This window comes from Eleginops maclovinus, chromosome 15 (genome assembly GCF_036324505.1).
Source record: "Eleginops maclovinus isolate JMC-PN-2008 ecotype Puerto Natales chromosome 15, JC_Emac_rtc_rv5, whole genome shotgun sequence".
Classification (NCBI taxonomy): domain Eukaryota; kingdom Metazoa; phylum Chordata; class Actinopteri; order Perciformes; family Eleginopidae; genus Eleginops; species Eleginops maclovinus.
Window position 1 is genome coordinate 847,937 of NC_086363.1, and position 19,949 is coordinate 867,885.

Here is a 19,949-nt window from a genome sequence, read left to right on the forward strand (position 1 = left end):
GGATAGGAAGAAAGGGAGGATAGGAAGGAAGGAAGGACGGAGGAAGGAAGGAAGGAGGAAGGAAGGAAGGAAGGGAGGATAGGAAGAAAGTTTGGTAGAAGGGGAAGAGTGAAGGAATCAAAGAGAAGAAATGAAGTAAGGACTAAGGAAACTACAAAGGAAGGAAGCTGAAGAAATAAAGCATCATACACCTGTTGTTTACCTGTGTGTTTACCTGTGTGTTTACCTGTGTGTTTACCTGTTATTTACCTGTGTGTTTACCTGTTATTTACCTGTGTGTTTACCTGTGTCCTGTCGTCCCCCAGCACGTGAAGGCGGGGCCCCTGAAGGACTCCCTGCTGGACGACCAGGGCGACTTCACCAGGATGTCGGTGGCGATGAAGAAGATCGGGCTGGATGACTCGGAGAAGCTGGACCTGTTCCGGGTGGTGGCCGGAGTCCTGCACCTCGGGAACGTCGACTTCGAGGAGACGGGGAGCACCTCAGGTAAGGAGCTGCGGGGGGGGGGGGGGCACAGGGGGGCACACACCTGAGGAAATCACACTCTGTTTGATATGAGCCAAACAAAGCTATCCAACTGAATAAGGAACAAAATGCAGGCGGCACATTGTGACGGTCAGGTCCTCGAAGGCATCGTTAGAGAGTATATTCAAGAGTCCGGGGGGGGGCTCATAGTTAGCTGAATATTATATCCTCCCTTCCTTCCTTCCTTCCTTCCTTCCTTCCTTCCTTCCTTCCTTCCTTCCTTCCTTCCTTCCTTCCTTCCTTCCTCCTTCCTTCCTTCCTTCCTTCCTTCCTTCCTTCCTCCCTCCCTCCTTCCTTCGTGTTTCTTTCTATCCTTCCTTACTCCCCCTTTTGTTTTCCTTCCTTCACTCTTTACCTCCTACACACACACACACACACACCTGATTCCTCCCGTTTAACAACCTTTTTCTAAACTCTTTTCCTTCCTTCATTACTTCCTACTTTCTTTCCTACCCTCTTTGCCCATCGGTCCTTTCCTACTTCCTTCCTTCCTCCTTCCTTCCTTCCTTCCTTCCTTCCTTCCTTCCTTCCTTCCTCCCTCCCTCCTTCCTTCCTTCCTCCCTCCCTTTCCTTCCTCCCTCCCTCCCTCCTTCCTTCCTCCCTCCCTCCTTCCTCCTATTATTTCCTTCTTCCTCCCTTTCTCTTCTACCAAACTATTTTCCCCTCCTGTATTCCTCCACCTTCCACCCTCCCATCTTTCCTTCTTTCCTTCCTTCCTTCCTTCCTTCCTTCCTTCCTTGAGCCCATAAACTTCTGTTTCCCTTGGAATAAAATGCCCAGAGGATGGCTTTCCTTTGTTCAGAGTGAATCACATTATTGATGCTTTAATATATTTGTAAGGTGACGATTCATTGCAAATTCTTCCCTGGTTATTTAGTGATTTTACTCCAAAGTCTGCTTGTCGTTTTACACAAATCTGAGTAATTTACTGAGTTTTTAATCCAGAAAAGCAGAAAAGGTGTGTTTTTTAATGTGTTCAAAATGTGTAGATGTCTTCCATGTAATATGGAAAGAAGCACGGCACACACATTAAAGCATTAAAAAATGAATAAATACAACAACTGTTATATAAACTACATTTTCTAACCTTTTTAAAAGTGGTCGATAAAAATAATGTATTATTATATTGAAGGTTAACCCTGATTCTGCCGGTTGTTTAAGGCAGAAATGTTGAGACTATATCTCCAAATTATAACGGTTTATTCCAGTTTTTATTTATTGCGCAATGTTTGGAAATGTATTTACACATGCATACAGAAAAACCCCGATGAGTGGGGGCCCTTGTGAGTCTGGTGTGGTGAAGAATCAGAATGCAGAATGCAAAGCCTTTTATTGTCTTTGCATACCACACAACAACAAAAGCACTGTTTGGAGATGTAAACAAGCCTCCCGCTTTCCCTGAAACTGCAGAGTGCTCATTTAAATACTTCCCTGGGGACTCCTTTCACTGTCGCACCGCTCCAGCGCCTTTCGCCCCTTTTTGAACTGTATTGCCGGTACTTGAAAAACGTTAAAGCCCACGGTGTACGGTATGATCCGGTAAACCCAGCACTGCCTTGTGTGTACAGTTTAGAAGACATGCATACTGGTCTGCAGGATTCAGTCAAAGTTTTATTCCCAGAAAACAAACACTTACTTCTCTAAACCATTGTCCCTTCCTCACATGTCGAGCCGCTGAAGTGTGTGTCCTTTGAGGCTTTGAGAGTGGAAAGACATTTCCTCTAAAATACATGAAAAGAGACGGAGGGGCAATAATAAAGCGTGCACCAGAGACGCTGAGCCCTCCTGATAAGAACGAGTATTAACATTTACCTGCTGTGTTGTCTGAGAGCAGAGTAGAGTCTTTTATCGCCTGCAGAGTTTCTGATTGATCGCTGCGAGTCAGAAAGCATCGATCTCTCTGACTCCCCCTGAAGAGGCCTCCCTGAAGACGCTGCACTGATGGATCTCTGTAATATTCCTCCGCCTTCCTCTCTCTTCACTGACTCTGTGCGCCACGATACATGATTTTATAATACCTTAAAATGGGTAATTGCTCCCTCGTCACCCATCTTACATTTCATTTCATTTAACTGAGAGAGTAAAAGAAAGGATCAGAAATCTCAGTCTCAGTGTCAGCCTGCTGCCTGCCACTCGTCCCCCGGCAGACCCACCGGACATCCATCCCCTCTTTATTCTCCGTAAGCTGTCTCTGCTGTCTGACCAGACACCTGACCCCATCTCCATATCTCTGGACTCAGTAAACCCTTTCTGACCATCAGAGGGATTGTTTCCTGGCAGAACTTTAACATTTTAGGGGAGAATCTGCATTTTGGTTTGGTTAGAGGGATCAGGTTTAGACAACACCCTGCTTATATATAATAATTAAAAATAGTATTTTGTTTTCTAAAAATATTGAATTTATTAGAATTAATACATTTTCAAAAAATGTTAAATACTTTTTTGTTAATAACTAAATATTTTTGAATATTATTCAAACATTTACATTCATTATTCTTATCATTTGAAAAACTTGTTTGTGGTTTTTAAATAAAATAATATTTCTCGGCTTGCACACATTACTAAAATGCTGTTTTTTAATTATTAAAATAATTAAGTAATACATATTTTTTTGTCTTCTTTATATTTTTCTGCATTCACAATTTTTGTTGTTGTAGATTTTACAATAATTATCCTAACTATCCTCTAACTTTTCCCCCCTAAAATAATACCTTTGATTTCTCCATGTAGTTTTTAATTAGTAATTTAGCCTTAATGATTTATTACATATTTAAAAAAGACTTGTACCATAATCCTTCATCTTTGGAAGTGTTATATTCTCTACATTTCAAATGGCAGCTTGTCCTAAACGCTCCTCCTGACGTCACGCCTCGTTCTCCCCCGCGCTTCAGCAGGACGCGCTGCGGGGAGGCTCGCGCTCCATGAAGATCAGGCGGCGCTTTGAGCTCGAGCGGAGGAGTTCCTCGCCGCTCCGCTCCTCCTTGCCGTTTTCTCGCTCCGCGGGGGGGGGGGAGAAGGAAGCGTAGCGGGGCGCCTATTAAGTGGACTGGTTGTCACAGCGGGGGGTACACATGAAGCGTATTTTTACAGGGAGAGTGGTTTCAGGCGGGGGAGGAATCCTCCAGAGGTAGAGGCGTTCTTACGGTTACTGGTTTCTCGAGCGTGTGGTTTTTCGGAAGCTCTCTTTGTTTTTTAGTGGGAAGAGCTGTTTCCTAGTTTGGGAAGTCAAGGATTTTAGTCACTGTTTAACTCCAGAGTCCTTTTGAAAGGAGCTGCCTGGCGAGTAATACTGGAGAGAATCCACAGTGCACCGGAGGAGACTTCATCATGAAGATAAACCCTTCTTTCTAGAAACGATCAACAGGTGCACCTCATTTCGACCCGATCATAAGCACTTTTGATCATATCATACATGCACGGTACCATCAGTGATTCTCAATATCAAATTGCCACAGTAACAAACACAACGATTCACACTTACAGCTCGTGTAACTACTCCATATCTGTGTTTATTCAAGTTTCTGGCCAAAAAGTACATTTTACTTTGGTAAAGATCTACATTTGCTCAATACTCATTCTGCTTGAACTCATCAGAATGTAACGCAATAGAACGTCCGTTTATGTCACGTTAGCGGTGAGCGTTTAGCTGTTAACTGCTAGCTGATAGCTTTAGCTGTAAACTGCTAGCTTTTAGCTGTAAACTGCTAGCTGTTAGCTTTGAACTAGTAGCTGATAGCTTTGAACTAGTTGCTGATAGCTTTTAGCTGTAAACTGCTAGCTTTTAGCTGTAAACTGCTAGCTTTTAGCTGTAAACTTTTTGCTGTTAGCTTTGAACTAGTAGCTGATAGCTTTTAACTGTTAACTGCTAGCTTTTAGCTTTTAGCTGTAAACTTTTTGCTGTTAGCTTTGAACTAGTAGCTGATAGCTTTTAACTGTTAACTGCTAGCTGTTAGCTTTGAACTAGTAACTGCTAGCTTTTAGCTGTTAACTGCTAGCTGTTAGCTTTTAGCTGTTAACTGCTAGCTGTTAGCTGTAAACTGCTAGCTGTTAGCTTTGAACTAGTAGCTGATAGCTTTTACCTGTTAACTGCTAGCTGTTAGCTTTTAGCTGTTAACTGCTACTTGATAGCTTTTAACTAGTAGCTGATAGCGTTTGACTGTTATCTGTTAGCTTTTATAGGTTAGCTGTAGTTTATAACTAATCCGTTATAGGTTAGATGTAGCTTATAGCTGTAACCCGGTAACTATTACTTGTTAGCTTTTTACTGTTGGCTGTAAGCTGTTATTTGTTTTAGCTCTCAGTTGTTTTAGCTTTCAGTTGCTAGTAGCAAGCGTTTAGCTATCATCTTTACTAGCTGTCCAAGCTGACCTTTAGCTGTCAGCTTTTAACTGTAAGCTGTTATTTGTCATTGTAAGCTTTTAGCTCTCAGTTGCTCTTAGTTGTACGCTTTTAGCTATCAACTTTACTAGCTGTCATCTGCCAACATTTAGTTATATGCGTTTGTTAGCTGTTGTTAGCTTTAAGTTGTTAGCTTTTAACTGTTAACTGTCAGCTGTTATTTGTTTGTTGTTTTGTGGCTGCACCATGACATAAAATAGGCTTATTAAGCATCTGCTGAACCTTCAGGATCTAATGTTTATATGCTGAGCTCAGAGCCTTTAAGTGCAGCTTCTCTGCACAGCATGTGTTCGTAATGATCGACTCAATGGTGTGTTTTGCCTCCAACTTTTGACGGCACTAATTAAGTCGATTTATGTCTGCATGCATTCTGTGCATTGCACATTAGACCTTACACAAACTTCACTCCTACTCAGCAGACTGCAGAGGAAGTTCCTTCCCAAAATGACCGGAGACTTCCTGTGAATCTCTGGACCTTCGCCCTCTTTAAGGATACTGCTGGCAGTCAGAACTCAATTTATCTGACAGTAAACAGAGGAATAATGGATCCTAATTAACTATGAATTATGTTGGCTCCTTTTCAAATGTGAACTTGGAGCATTTCCTTCTAGATTCCGTCCAGACATCGATTTGAAAATGAGCTCTCAGGAGCCGTCGATTGTTGGCCTATTGATCAGTGTACCTCATACAGACATCACAGATATACTCCTGTAGGGATGAATATGTACTTACCAGGTATGATAGCTCAGATAGTTGTGAAAAAGTAAAAACTATAAGTTACTCTAACTTATTTTGAAAAATAAAAACTTTAAAAGTAATCAGTTTTATTTTGAAAATTAACAGATATAGGTTTAAAAAATTAAACTGATTAAAAAAAAATGTTTAATCAATTTGTCTTTTGAAATCTAAATATTTTATTTTGAAAGATTTACTGTTATTTATTTAGAAAATTAACTTGATAGATTTTGATTAATTAAAGTGATTTATTTGAGAGATTTAACCGATTTATTTGGAAAAAAATACTATTTATGTTGAACCTTTCACCTGGTTTATTTTGAAAAAAACAAAACACTGTGCATCTGTGTTTTTGATATGTTCTTCTTCACAGACAGGAAGTCAGAAAGTATTGAGATGGGCAAACAGTGCTGGTTTGAGTGTTTGCATGTGATGTTTTATCCAAAAGTAAAATATAGAAATGATCATTTGTTGCAGCCCAATAATCCAGTTCAACTATCTTACATTCTACAGAAATCTGTGACGCCGACCCTTTTTTTACTTCCCTTTCACAATTTCTGCAGCCTTGAAGATGATTCGACAACCGTGCGCATAAAAAAAACCTTTCACTGAACAGTTTTAAAGAGTCCTCAGGGTTTCGTTCACCCTGACCCTGCAGAGTTTGCAGCATTTGGGAGTAAATTCTCCGTCTCCACACGCAGCGAGGATATCGCCCTCACCTTTTCAGAAGGGCTCGTCTCGTCAATTTGTCATCGTGAAAGTGCACATTGTTGCAGAAATGCAGGGGGGGGGATTAAAAAGATTACTTCATTCATATTGTATACGCTCTTCATCCTTTCAGAGAGATGAGCGGCTCAGGTCACCTCCTTCAAAAACACTTCATACCTGAGGTCACATCCTCTCACGTACTCGACTTGCAAAGCGTACCTGAAATATAACTTCCACCCTGAGAGAGAGGGAAAGAAACTCAAAGACGTTCCAGCTAATTCATCCCTTTCATCCCAGGACACATTTAGAGATGTGTTTGTTTTTTTAATGCAAATTCTGATTGTGCCTTGTGCTCTGTTGTGATTGGTCCACCTGCTAAGCGATGCCCCGCCCCTTAGCCTATCAGCCTATCACGTACAATGTGTTGAAGCTAGCCAACAAAATATTTACTTCATGGATTGTTTCTGGCTGATGTCTTGTGTCCCTGCGGGTTGTCTTTCAGGCGGCTGCACCATCAAGAACCAGTCCTCCCAGAGCGTGGAGCACTGTGCGGAGCTGCTGGGGCTGGAGGAGGACGACCTGAGGGTCAGCCTCACCTCCAGGGTCATGCTCACCACAGCAGGGGGCACCAAAGGGACCGTCATCAAGTGAGACACACGCACACGCACACACACACACACAATCCTGAGTCATGTTAACTACAGCAGGGGGCGCCAAGGGGACGGACATGAGTGAGAGACGCACACACAGTCATGAAAAAAAGATTGTAAAGTGAGTGAAAGGAATACAAAGTAACACACACACACGCACACACAGTCTGGCAGACATCTCACACACACCTCGAGTCATGCTATCTACAGCAGGGGGCGCCAAGGGGACATAAAATGACACACACACACCGCTTATTTTTGTGTCCATATTTCTTCTATTTCTCCACTAACCTCCTATATCTTGGTTTCTTTAAAAGCATATAAAACATAAAATCTGGTCAAAAGTAGACAAACACATTTGTGTACGATTAGTTGTCAAAAGCACCGACGGGGGTTTCCTGTTTACACACTCTCTGACTGAAGGTGACTTTTATGGTTCACTGCAACTTGAAAATATCACAAATGATGCTGATGGAAAACATCCTGCTCTAATATAATTAATGATCCCTATTTAGCAAGGCGGCGGGGGAATAAAAGAGCAATTTATCTGAGAAATACGAAGAGGGCTGTAATTACTGTGTGAAGCTGAACATCAGCAGGAGAGGACTCTTTAAAGTAGAGACACTACATACTGATATACACCTGACCATCAGCAGGAGAGGACTCTTTAAAGTAGAGACTCTACATACTGATATACACCTGAACATCAGCAGGAGAGGACTCTTTAAAGTAGAGAGACTACATACTGATATACACCTGAACATCAGCAGGAGAGGACTCTTTAAAGTAGAGACACTACATACTGATATACACCTGAACATCAGCAGGAGAGGACTCTTTAAAGTAGAGACTCTACATACTGATATACACCTGAACATCAGCAGGAGAGGACTCTTTAAAGTAGAGACACTACATACTGGTATACACCTGAACATCAGCAGGAGAGGACTCTTTAAAGTAGAGACACTACATACTGATATACACCTGAACATCAGCAGGAGAGGACTCTTTAAAGTAGAGACACTACATACTGGTATACACCTGAACATCAGCAGGAGAGGACTCTTTAAAGTAGAGACACTACATACTGATATACACCTGAACATCAGCAGGAGAGGACTCTTTAAAGTAGAGACACTACATACTGATATACACCTGACCATCAGCAGGAGAGGACTCTTTAAAGTAGAGACTCTACATACTGATATACACCTGAACATCAGCAGGAGAGGACTCTTTAAAGTAGAGACACTACATACTGATATACACCTGAACATCAGCAGGAGAGGACTCTTTAAAGTAGAGACACTACATACTGATATACACCTGAACATCAGCAGGAGAGGACTCTTTAAAGTAGAGACACTACATACTGGTATACACCTGAACATCAGCAGGAGAGGACTCTTTAAAGTAGAGACACTACATACTGATATACACCTGAACATCAGCAGGAGAGGACTCTTTAAAGTAGAGACTCTACATACTGATATACACCTGAACATCAGCAGGAGAGGACTCTTTAAAGTAGAGACTCTACATACTGATATACACCTGAACATCAGCAGGAGAGGACTCTTTAAAGTAGAGACTCTACATACTGATATACACCTGAACATCAGCAGGAGAGGACTCTTTAAAGTGGAGGCACTGTTTAGCTACATTAACATTCCTCCTGTTTCTGCAGCATATGTAAAACCGTCAGACTCCTACTTTGCATGTTTCATTAAATGTGACATTTCACACGTCATGGCGCTCCCTCTCTTCTGCAGAATAAAAACACTTGGATAGTAACGTGTGAAGCAGCTTGTGTTTGCCGTGGATTCAGTAACTGTTTTATGTAGCAGGTCTGCTTGGTGACCGTTGGAGTTAATGGGAGGACCTAAGATTATCTGTTTAAAATAATGATTCATTTTGTTCTCCTGATTTAAATACAGTGGACCTGTATTGTTTTATAGAGACGTAAATACAGACAGCTGCTTCCCTCTGAAACGCTGTCTGCATGTAGAGCTTGAACACACCGTCTGAATACAGATCCTCTCGCCTCCGTTTCATAACGCCTCCCACGCTAATGTTTATTATTTCTGCTCTTTTATCTGCACAGAGGAGTCAGGGCCGATAAATTAAAATCTGCTGCTGCCCGTCTCTGAGTGTCAGCAGACTGTCAGTTCCATTTTCTGTAGACGGACATGTGTCTGACACGTATCTCTGCTGCTTATATTCAGCCTCTTCTCCCAGGATGAATGAGCTACATCTGTACCACAATATCAAAACTGTTGGTGTAGTCGTGGAAAAGCATCACATGTCTACCTGTTGCATCTTCACGACTGGATATAAAAGCTTAAATACAAGGTGATCACCTGCACTGGTGATCACCTTCGGGTGTCTAAATAGCACAGAGCTGGGATGTCATATTTCTGTGTTGGACCGTGAAGGCAGCATCTTCATAGTTAATTGCACTTCTTAATGTAAAGTTAAATCAAGACTCAGCAAGAGGGATGTTGAATATCTGCAGAAGAGATGTTGCTGAGGCTTCCAGACTGTATTCTGGTGGCAGGTGGTGGAAGTAGTGGAAAGCTGATGGGGGGAGGGGGGCCTCATTTCCAAATTGTTTAGTCTCTCCATTAAAGCCAAAAAGAAAACCGTCTCTGAGTTGCAGAGAGAGGCGGCAGACTTTCTGCTGTGGGCAGATGGTTGCAAGGATGGATGGGGGCATGTTCGTCCCTCCAGGGAGGAGGAGGCTGACAGGAAGCTGCACAGTGAGGGTTCATCCAAAATATAGCCTTAATTTTCAGGCACAGTTTTGCTATAATGGTGTTGTTTTTGATGTGATTACGTAGAATATGTTCCAGTTATTCTAACGAAAGAACAAGTTATTATAATTATAATAAAGCATACATATAAATAAATACGTCTCTACTTCAAAGAGTCCTCTCCTGCTGATGTTCAGGTGTATATCAGTATGTAGAGTCTCTACTTTAAAGAGTCCTCTCCTGCTGATGTTCAGGTGTATATCAGTATGTAGTGTCTCTACTTTAAAGAGTCCTCTCCTGCTGATGTTCAGGTGTATATCAGTATGTAGAGTCTCTACTTTAAAGAGTCCTCTCCTGCTGATGTTCAGGTGTATATCAGTATGTAGAGTCTCTACTTTAAAGAGTCCTCTCCTGCTGATGTTCAGGTGTATATCAGTATGTAGAGTCTCTACTTCAAAGAGTCCTCTCCTGCTGATGTTCAGGTGTATATCAGTATGTAGAGTCTCTACTTTAAAGAGTCCTCTCCTGCTGATGATCAGGTGTATATCAGTATGTAGAGTCTCTACTTTAAAGAGTCCTCTCCTGCTGATGTTCAGGTGTATATCAGTATGTAGTGTCTCTACTTTAAAGAGTCCTCTCCTGCTGATGTTCAGGTGTATATCAGTATGTAGAGTCTCTACTTTAAAGAGTCCTCTCCTGCTGATGTTCAGGTGTATATCAGTATGTAGAGTCTCTACTTTAAAGAGTCCTCTCCTGCTGATGTTCAGGTGTATATCAGTATGTAGAGTCTCTACTTTAAAGAGTCCTCTCCTGCTGATGTTCAGGTGTATATCAGTATGTAGTGTCTCTACTTTAAAGAGTCCTCTCCTGCTGATGTTCAGGTGTATATCAGTATGTAGTGTCTCTACTTTAAAGAGTCCTCTCCTGCTGATGTTCAGGTGTATATCAGTATGTAGAGTCTCTACTTTAAAGAGTCCTCTCCTGCTGATGTTCAGGTGTATATCAGTATGTAGTGTCTCTACTTTAAAGAGTCCTCTCCTGCTGATGTTCAGGTGTATATCAGTATGTAGACTCTCTACTTTAAAGAGTCCTCTCCTGCTGATGTTCAGGTGTATATCAGTATGAAGACTCTCTACTTTAAAGAGTCCTCTCCTGCTGATGTTCAGGTGTATATCAGTATGTAGAGTCTCTACTTTAAATATAGAATAAAATAATACTAAAGTAAAAATGTAATTAAATGGATTTAAATGAATTATAATAAATCCAAATTAAAATGATAGGTCTTGAGTTGACTGAACGCTCTCTCGCCCCCTCAGGTTTTAAGGCAGGTTGTTCCAACATCCTGGCCCATAATAATAAAAAGACAGACCCTCTTAATGGGAGTTTGATGGTTTTGTAGCAGATGCCAAAAAAGGGGCCAAACAACGCTGTGAACTGACATCATTACTGCAATATGTTCTCTGAATGGGACTGTGGTACGGGGCAGAAGGCGGCTGCAAATGATGCACCATTACCGGAGCCATCAGCGGCCAAAATACATCCTTTGGGTTTATTCCTTTTACCTTATTTAGCCTCCATGATTCCCTCACTCGATGCAAGGACAGAGGAAGCAATGTGGACACACATAAATGAATCCTTAAGACACTGTCCAGCTTAGTCTGATAATTACAATGAATTCAACCATCTATTTTCATTCATAGGATTTAATGTCATGTTTCAGCTCTTCAACCAATTAAAGGCCATTCTGTTTCCTTGCTTCCTTCTTCTCTGGAAGCTTCCTCTGAGGATATTGGACATCCTTCAACATGTGTCCTAATTGACTTATGGGTCATGGAGTCAGGGGAGGACAGAGGAGTCAGGGGAGGACAGAGGGGTCAGTACAGAGGAGTCAGGGGAGGACAGAGGAGTCAGTACAGAGGAGTCAGGGGAGGACAGAGGAGTCAGTACAGAGGAGTCAGGGGAGGACAGAGGAGTCAGTACAGAGGAGTCAGGAGAGGACAGAAGACTCAGGGGAGGACAGAGGAGTCAGGGGAGGACAGAGGAGTCAGGGGAGGACAGAGGAGTCAGGGGAGGACAGAGGAGTCAGGGGAGGACAGAAGAGTCAGGGGAGGACAGAGGAGTCAGTACAGAGGAGTCAGGAGAGGACAGAAGACTCAGGGGAGGACAGAGGAGTCAGGGGAGGACAGAGGAGTCAGGGGGAGGACAGAGAGTCAGGGAGGGGAGGACAGAGGAGTCAGGGGAGGACAGAGGAGTCAGGGGAGGACAGAGGAGTCAGGGGAGGACAGAAGAGTCAGGGGAGGACAGAAGAGTCGGGAGAGGACAGAGGAGTCAGGAGAGAGGAGTCAGGAGAGGACAGAGGAGTCAGTACAGTGGAGTCAGTACAGAGGGCAGATGAGTCAGTACAGAGGACAGATGAGTCAGTACAGAGGACAGAGGAGTTAGGAGAGGACAGAGGAGTCAGTACAGAGGAGTCAGGAGAGGACAGAGGAGTCAGTACAGAGGAGTTAGGAGAGGACAGAGGAGTCAGTACAGAGGAGTTAGGAGAGGACAGAGGAGTCAGGAGAGGACAGAGGAGTCAGTACAGAGGAGTTAGGAGAGGACAGAGGAGTCAGGAGAGGACAGAGGAGTCAGTACAGTGGAGTTAGGAGAGGACAGAGGAGTCAGGAGAGGACAGAGGAGTCAGTACAGTGGAGTCAGTACAGAGGACAGAGGAGTCAGTACAGAGGAGTTAGGAGAGGACAGAGGAGTCAGGAGAGGACAGAGGAGTCAGTACAGAGGAGTCAGGAGAGGACAGAGGATTCAAGGCTTGTGAATTTTTCCGTCAGTTTGTATGAAACCAAATGATATCCTGATTGAGTTTTCCCAAGTAGTTAGTGATACTAAGAGACATTCTGTGTATGTCCCTGAAGGCAGCATCTCCCTGGCCCAATGGGTCTTCTTGGATGATACTTAGAGGTGTGACTCCTGAGTCTACCTGCAGTTGAATCAGTTGTTTTTTGCCTTTATCACCTTGTGAAAACTTTTGCCACCATTAGCTAACTTCTCCTTTCACACCCACTCCCTCGCTCTCATAGAAAGATACTCGGGAGCTTTCTAAATCACTCAGAGTGTTGCTGCAGGTCAGCCTGACTCAGCCGGAGGGAATATATTTACAGCGTGTTCACACTAATACAAACAGCCATCTTATTAAGGGTAGCGGCGGCACTCAAACCTGAGCCGTGTGATTACGAGTCAGCGCGGTGAGTCAGAAGGCGCTCGGCGTAGGGTGATTTATTTCCATTCGGCGGAACACAGGTTGTGTTTACGCGACATGACTGATGTTTAATGAAGGAGAACACTTCTGCAGGGACGGTACCAGTGTTTCTCTCATTATGAAGCTAAAGAAATACCTCTTTCACCCTCTGTCTGAAACCAGAGCACAGCCTGCTCGGATAGCTGGCCGGCTCTGTTGTGATTGGTCTAGATATCCCGCCCCATAGCCTATCACGTACAATGTGTTGGGAGCGCTAGTGTTCCAAAGTGATGTCACTATGTTCTGGAAGTGGGGGGCAGTGTGTTGTTGAGTAAATCCCTCTGGTGGGATTACAGGGATTTTAGCCTTTGCAGACCATGTGCATGCACCTAAACAAACAAATCTAAAATCAGGACAGGGAAACCACAAAAGCAGGCGATACATGTGAAAACATCTTTCGGCAGGAACGCTGATACCTACAGATGTCAACATGGTGTTGAAATGCGTCAGCAGCTGGACTTATCCTCCATCAACACTCCCCCGGCTCCCCCATGGTTAATTCATGCCGCCGCTCTGAGGGCTTCCACACTGCGGCGTCTCATTTAAAAACCAAGAGGTCTAAATGCCAGGGCAGCAGAATGTCAGAGCACTAATGGTACAAGTATCCTAATATGTATTCCCCGAGCAGAGCCGATGTTTTCCTCCCCCCTCTCACAGTAATTACCGCCGTCGACTCGTGGAGAATTTCTGCTGCTGTCAAACACGCACCACAGGGGAACAAGAGGGATTAGAAAATGAACTTTTCAGCCATCAGAGGAAATCTAAGCGAGAGACGGCTGATGAAACATCTTGATTCTGTTCGGCTCGAGTGTTTCTATTTAATGCCGCCCCACAGAAAGTAGATGGGAAGTTAATTGAGGCTCAAGTGACATAATGATGCAAGTAGAATAATTAGACGTCTGTATGTACTTTTAAAATCGAATGAGCTACGAAATAATGCACAATTTAATCCTGTGTATAATTTTATAAAAATCCTCGAAATTAGGAAAAAAATCTCATTCAAAGAAATTTGAAAAGTCTGAATTTCTGGGAAAAGCGATAATTTGGAAAAAAATATCGGGAACTTTCGTCGAAATTTAGAAATTTAGAATTTAGGTCAGAATCCTTTAGGAAAAAAATTCAGAAATTAAAACAAAAAGTCAGATCTTTGAGACAGAAAAAGTCAGAAAGTCTGATTTGGAAAAAATACCTGAAGTTCAAAAGGCATTTTAAAAGATGATGATTACGGCCACATGAAGAAGGAGTTAGAAATATGAGAAACATTTAGTCGGAATTTCAAATTGGAAAAAACAATCTGAAACAGTTTATGTAATGACTGCTGAAGCTGCTGCACGCTCCTCCTGATGGAGGAGTTTCAGGGCGCTGTAACCAGTTTGCATTTGCAGACTTTAAAGCTGAATTATTTGCAACTCCCTTTTATCAGGATTTCCCAAAGCATCTATAACGCCTCGGTTCAGACTTTCTATTCCCTTTCTCTGTGCAGAGGAGATAATGCTTCTCCTCTGGTGTGTCCTGGAGTGCCCTGCAGCTGCACCAACTTCAGATTAATTCACTTTCTCTTGCCCCCGCGGTCGGGTCACTCCTTTTGTCTGCAGCTATTGACCCGTGCACTCACACGCAGTCAGAAGCAATTACAATACCTGCAAACGCTCTCCACCGCCACGTCTCTCTCTCCTGCTGTCGATAACACAATTATCTGCTGCAGAGTCACACCTCCAGTCCTGTTGTTGTAAACTGAGTCTCCTCTGTTCATCCCCAGGGACAGATTTATGTTTGCATTCAGTGCAATCATTGTTAGACAGTTCTCCAGTGAGTGTGAGAGGAGCCGTCCGAGACTCTATTTACAGTCAAATGAAAATGCAGTGCATTATTTTACCCAGTAAATAATGAGGTTTTCTTTAATACCCTGTCAATCTGCTCACACATTAGGAGCCTGAATGTGTCCGCACTATTGCTATTTGCGTAAAAACAACCGTTACTTTTCTCGTTCTCATAAATATAGGTTTCATTTTGATTTGATCTTTTTATTGAACGTTTCTTTTTTATATTATATATTTGGTTTTATTTTATATTGCCTTTTTATTGCACATTTCCTTCTTTAACCTTTTATGTTTATAGAAATATTTTAATTAAAAAGAATGTGTTGCATATTTTATTTTATTTCTTTGAGTTTGTATATCTTTTCTAAACTGAGCAACTCCCGAATGCTGATTTGTTACCCCAGGGATAAAACACAACTTTAGACTTTAAAATGAAGATGTAACCTTATATATCACTCATGACCTAGTGGAAGGGCAGATCGATTTTAATGAAGGATAATCAATACAAGGAATAACACACTCGCTTTCAAACACGACTATCACACAGGTACAAGCACAGGTCGGTTTACTCCGCAAACACCTGTTGCTGTTATATCTGAGAGGTTTTCCTGTGTCCTGGGACTGCTCGGTCCTACCAATCGTCTGGTCTCTGCTGTAAATCCTTATTCTGAGTCCCCCCCCCCTGTGTTTTGCAGAGTTCCCCTGAAGGTGGAGCAGGCGAACAACGCCCGGGATGCGCTGGCGAAGGCGGTTTACAGCCGGCTGTTTGATCACGTGGTGACCCGGGCCAATCAGTGCTTCCCGTTCGACTCCTCCGCCAACTTCATCGGAGTGCTCGACATTGCCGGCTTCGGTTAGTGTCCGAAAATCAGACTCGGATATCCTCACAGTCAGACAGCCTCTTTAACCCTGTGTGTGTGTGTGTGTGTGTGTGTGTGTGTTGTGTGCAGAGTACTTTGAACACAACAGCTTCGAGCAGTTCTGCATCAACTACTGCAACGAGAAGCTGCAGCAGTTCTTCAACGAGCGCATCCTGAAAGAGGTGAGCGCCGCTATCACCTGTTTCCATCTGTGGGGAACATCACGTCCTCTCCCTCCTCCCATCCGTCAGGCAGCAGCTGATCAAAGCTAACAGTGACTCCGCGTTTCCTAGTGCTTCTTCTTATTGGATGCACTTATTCTCTAAGATTTTTTCCCCAAAGTGTGCCGAGTAAAAGCATTGATATTCCGAAGCTTAGACACCTGAAAATAGATCACTTTTCAGAAGCTTTTCCGTCCAACACATTTGTGAAAGTGCACATTTCAATAATGACTGTTTATTTAAAGGAAAACCCTGCATGAGTGCATCCTGGGAATGTGTTTTTATTTAAAAGACACACCTTTTTAGATGGAAATCAAGCTCAGAATCATAATGAAGAGAGTTTCTGTTGTTTTCAGTTAACTTTTGCTCTTATATATTCAGAGGAAACTCTCGCGACGTCTTCAGCCCCCAAACAACCATTAGAGGCCGGCTCTATTTTGGAAAATAATGATGCTCGATATATATAATTTCTCTGTAACTCTGGGTGTTCACATAACGAACCAGAAGGCACTCGAGTGCTTCCACTTCTGCCAGCGCTGTCTGCCTCAGAAAGCTGCAGCATCCATAATAATTTCACTGCTGTCTGGAGAGAGTTTTGGACTCACAGAATAAGAGAAATGCTGCAGAGCTGACCAAAGTCTTCTTCCATTAAACTACGGTTAGAGAATAGTTTTAGATCATTGTCAAAACCTAATCACCCGGTCACTAGAGCCAGACCTGTTTGGAGCATCATTAAAACCCAGATGATATTTTGGACGTGGATTTGATCTTCTTATTGCCTATTTTCTCCAAATGCTAGACGCCTCATTTGACCCTAAACTCCTCTTCTACGGACTCGCCCAAAAAGATATATCTGTCAGAAACATTGTGCATAAAAGCCGTCTCTCCTAACATCATTTTCTGTTGTCTGGAGAGAGATGGGCTCAAACAACTCAAGATAAATGCTGTTCAGTTGAAGTCTTCAATGTCACTGTTCAACACTACATAATTATCTGATCACTAGACAGCCAGACTTGTATCAGCACTCTGATCATCGTGTTGCCTCTTTTGTCCTAATGTTAGACGCCTCATTTGACCCTAACCTCATCGTCTACATACTTGGAGATGTTGGCGGCCAATCAGATATTTCTCTTAATAAAATCGTGCATAAAAGCCGCCATCATTTCTCTGTTATCTGGAGAGTGTTGGACTCACAAAAATGAAGACATATCTCGTCTGAAATGTCACCGTTTATCACTAGAGTCAGACCTGTTTGAACATTACTACCTAAATGATATTTTGGACGTTCATTTATCCGCCTCATTTGACCCTAAACTCCTCATCTACACATTAGAATATATTTGCCCCGTCGGATAAATCTGTCGTGCATGAAGGCCTCCACCTTAAGATGCTCACTTTGCATGAAGGAGTGACAGCTCTAGAAGAAGACCTGCAGGCTGGAGCTCAGACTCCTCGTCCTGCTGCGGCTCATTACGGCTTCTCATTAGAAAACCTGTCGTCTGCTTTCCAGGAGCAAGAGCTGTACCAGAGGGAGGGTCTCGGAGTCAACGAAGTTCACTACGTCGACAACCAGGACTGCATCGGTAGGAAGTTGCTCTCTGCATGGCCGTGCATCCCGAGCAGCTCGGAGAGGCAGACTGTTGTTTGAGATCATTACTAATATCTAAGAATATAAGGTTCATAACAACAGCCATGAGATAAACCCAGAGCTGGCTGAACTCGCCTCCTAACCACACAAGTTCTTGACTTGATTTGTGACTTGTTTTGGGTCTGGTTGTGCTTAGCTTTACATCCCTTGCAAACATTCTGTCTTAAACTGGGACCTGTTAGTCTTGCAACCTTCATGAATTTAAAATCTTGACCTGGAATTTGACTTTTCGATCTTGACCTTGGACTGGACTTCTAGATCTTGACCTGAGACTCTTAGATCTTGACCTGAGACTCTTAGATCTTGACCTGAGACTCTTAGATCTTGACCTGAGACTTTTAGATCTTGACCTCGGGGGCTGACACCTTTCTGTCCTCTGATTGGTCTGCTTGGTCTTTACCCCGGACATCTTTCTTACCTAGACCCTGGATCTGTAGCTCTTGACTTGAGATGCTTTGACTTCAGATTGTGAGACTTCCCTGTCTTGACTTTAATTCTAATTGGTGTTTTTGTGACTTAAAGGTCTTACCCTTGAACCAGAACTTCAACTGTTTGGTCCTAAAGTCTTGGATGGTGACCTTGGACTTGTATCTTGATTTTAAAGCCCAGATTTACTCATGACTCTGTGTGAATGCATCACCTAGTTTTTAATCATCCCTCAGATAAGGAGTTCTTGAGAGTCTTTCTGTTAAAGGCTGCTGCTCCGTATCGTCCTGTTTTAATGTTCTATCCACGAGTAGAAGTCGTGTTTACAAGGCCCTAACGGGCGAATGCTTCTCATTATGGCGCTTAATATGCTGCTGGCTCGGAGACCTCTGTTTTCAGCCAGAGCCGCCGCTCCACAGTTTGACCTCCGAGCCTCTTCGCTGTTTCATGAACAAACAAAGTGAAGAGACGAGGCGATGAAGCCCCGGAGCGTGTGACCTCCTGTCCTGCCCGCAACGTGTCTTCATAAACACGGAGGCAGATGGACGTGAGGGGATAGCAGGTGAAGGAGGTTAATTATGCTTTTTGCTGGTGTCCAGCTCTATGCATCGATATCAGACGCTTTAATACAGTCTGAGCTGCGTTCACTGGCCCGGTAAACTGTACATCACTGCAATGGATTTGTTTGTTCGGGCTCCTGTTGTTATTTATTCTGCGAGCAGCAGCAGCTACTCTGTCCACACCAGCAGCAGAGAGGACATTAACTTTGTACTTTATGTAGCAGAAAATGAGATCTGCAGAGACATGACTGCCTGCAAGACCAAGTAGAAATGTAAACAAAGAGCTACTGGAAAATATCTCCGTCCTCACGAAACACATTGATACACTGCACGAGGTTTTTTTAGTGAGCACCCTCTGTGCACCGTGCCCAACGACACTCAGTCCTGACTTTGGACCGACTTACAATCTGTCCGTCTTCATCTGGGACTTCTTGCTCTTGACTTGGGACTTTTAGATCTAGTCCCTTTTGGGTTTTCCAGTTCTTAACTTGACGTGACTTGCTGTTTTTGATTGGGACTTGTTGGTTTTGACTTGTGACTTTATGTGGGCTGTCTCAACTTGGGACATGGTAGTTGCTTACTTTGACTTGAGACTTGTTCATGCTTCAAACTTTTAATTGAGATGTCACATTCCTTCCTTGTTCTGTTGACTTGACTTGCTGAAGTTGTTATATGACATGAAACTTTTTGTGACTTGACTTGGGACTTGTTGATCTTGTCCATGCTCTTGAATTGGAAATTAGCTACCTTGGATTGGGACTTGTTGGTTTTGACTAGTGATGTCTTAACTTGGGACATAATTTGGTACTTGCTCATCTTGACTCTAGTCCTGACTTGGGACTTTTAGATCTAAATGTGTGACTTTACTTGTCTCGTCTCATTTTGGGTCACGTAGTCCTGAAATTCACAAATTGTGAGTTGTGACTTAACTTTCAGGTAATGGGACTTGACTTTCTGAAGTTGGTTTTTGACTTGCAACGTGTTGATTTTTACAACAAGCTTTCATGACTTGTTGGTTTTGATTTGGGACTTTTTGTGGGACTTGAATGTCTTAACTTGGGACCTCACATGTCTCTTGTTAACCTTGACTCTGGAGTTGATGTGTGACTTGACATGAGGCTCGGAACTGAACTTTCCAGGTTTTCAAAAGTCACAAAACTGAGCTTTTAATTGGGACTTGTGACTTGTCATGCTACGTGACTTGGTTAATGACTTGCAACTGTTCTGAATTTAATTGGGACTTGTTGATCTTGATTTGGGACTTGAAAGTGTAATCTTGGGATAACAATGAACTTGTTGACCTTGACTCTAAAGTTGATTCAGGACTTTTAGATCTGAGACTTGACCTTTTCA

The 19,949-nt window shown here is 42.9% G+C and overlaps 1 protein-coding gene across 6 annotated transcripts in view; it reads left to right on the forward strand.

The window, feature by feature from the left end:
• LOC134876882 (unconventional myosin-VI-like) overlaps nt 1-19,949 on the forward strand; it is a 69,714-nt gene that overhangs the window by 18,367 nt on the left and 31,398 nt on the right. For all 6 annotated transcript variants that reach the window (XM_063902097.1, XM_063902098.1, XM_063902099.1 and 3 more), the window contains exons 11-15: nt 306-486; nt 6,869-7,013; nt 15,577-15,734; nt 15,832-15,923; nt 17,473-17,545. In XM_063902097.1, coding sequence (XP_063758167.1) covers nt 306-486; nt 6,869-7,013; nt 15,577-15,734; nt 15,832-15,923; nt 17,473-17,545 — 649 coding nt within the window. The remainder of the gene's footprint in view (nt 1-305; nt 487-6,868; nt 7,014-15,576; nt 15,735-15,831; nt 15,924-17,472; nt 17,546-19,949) is intronic.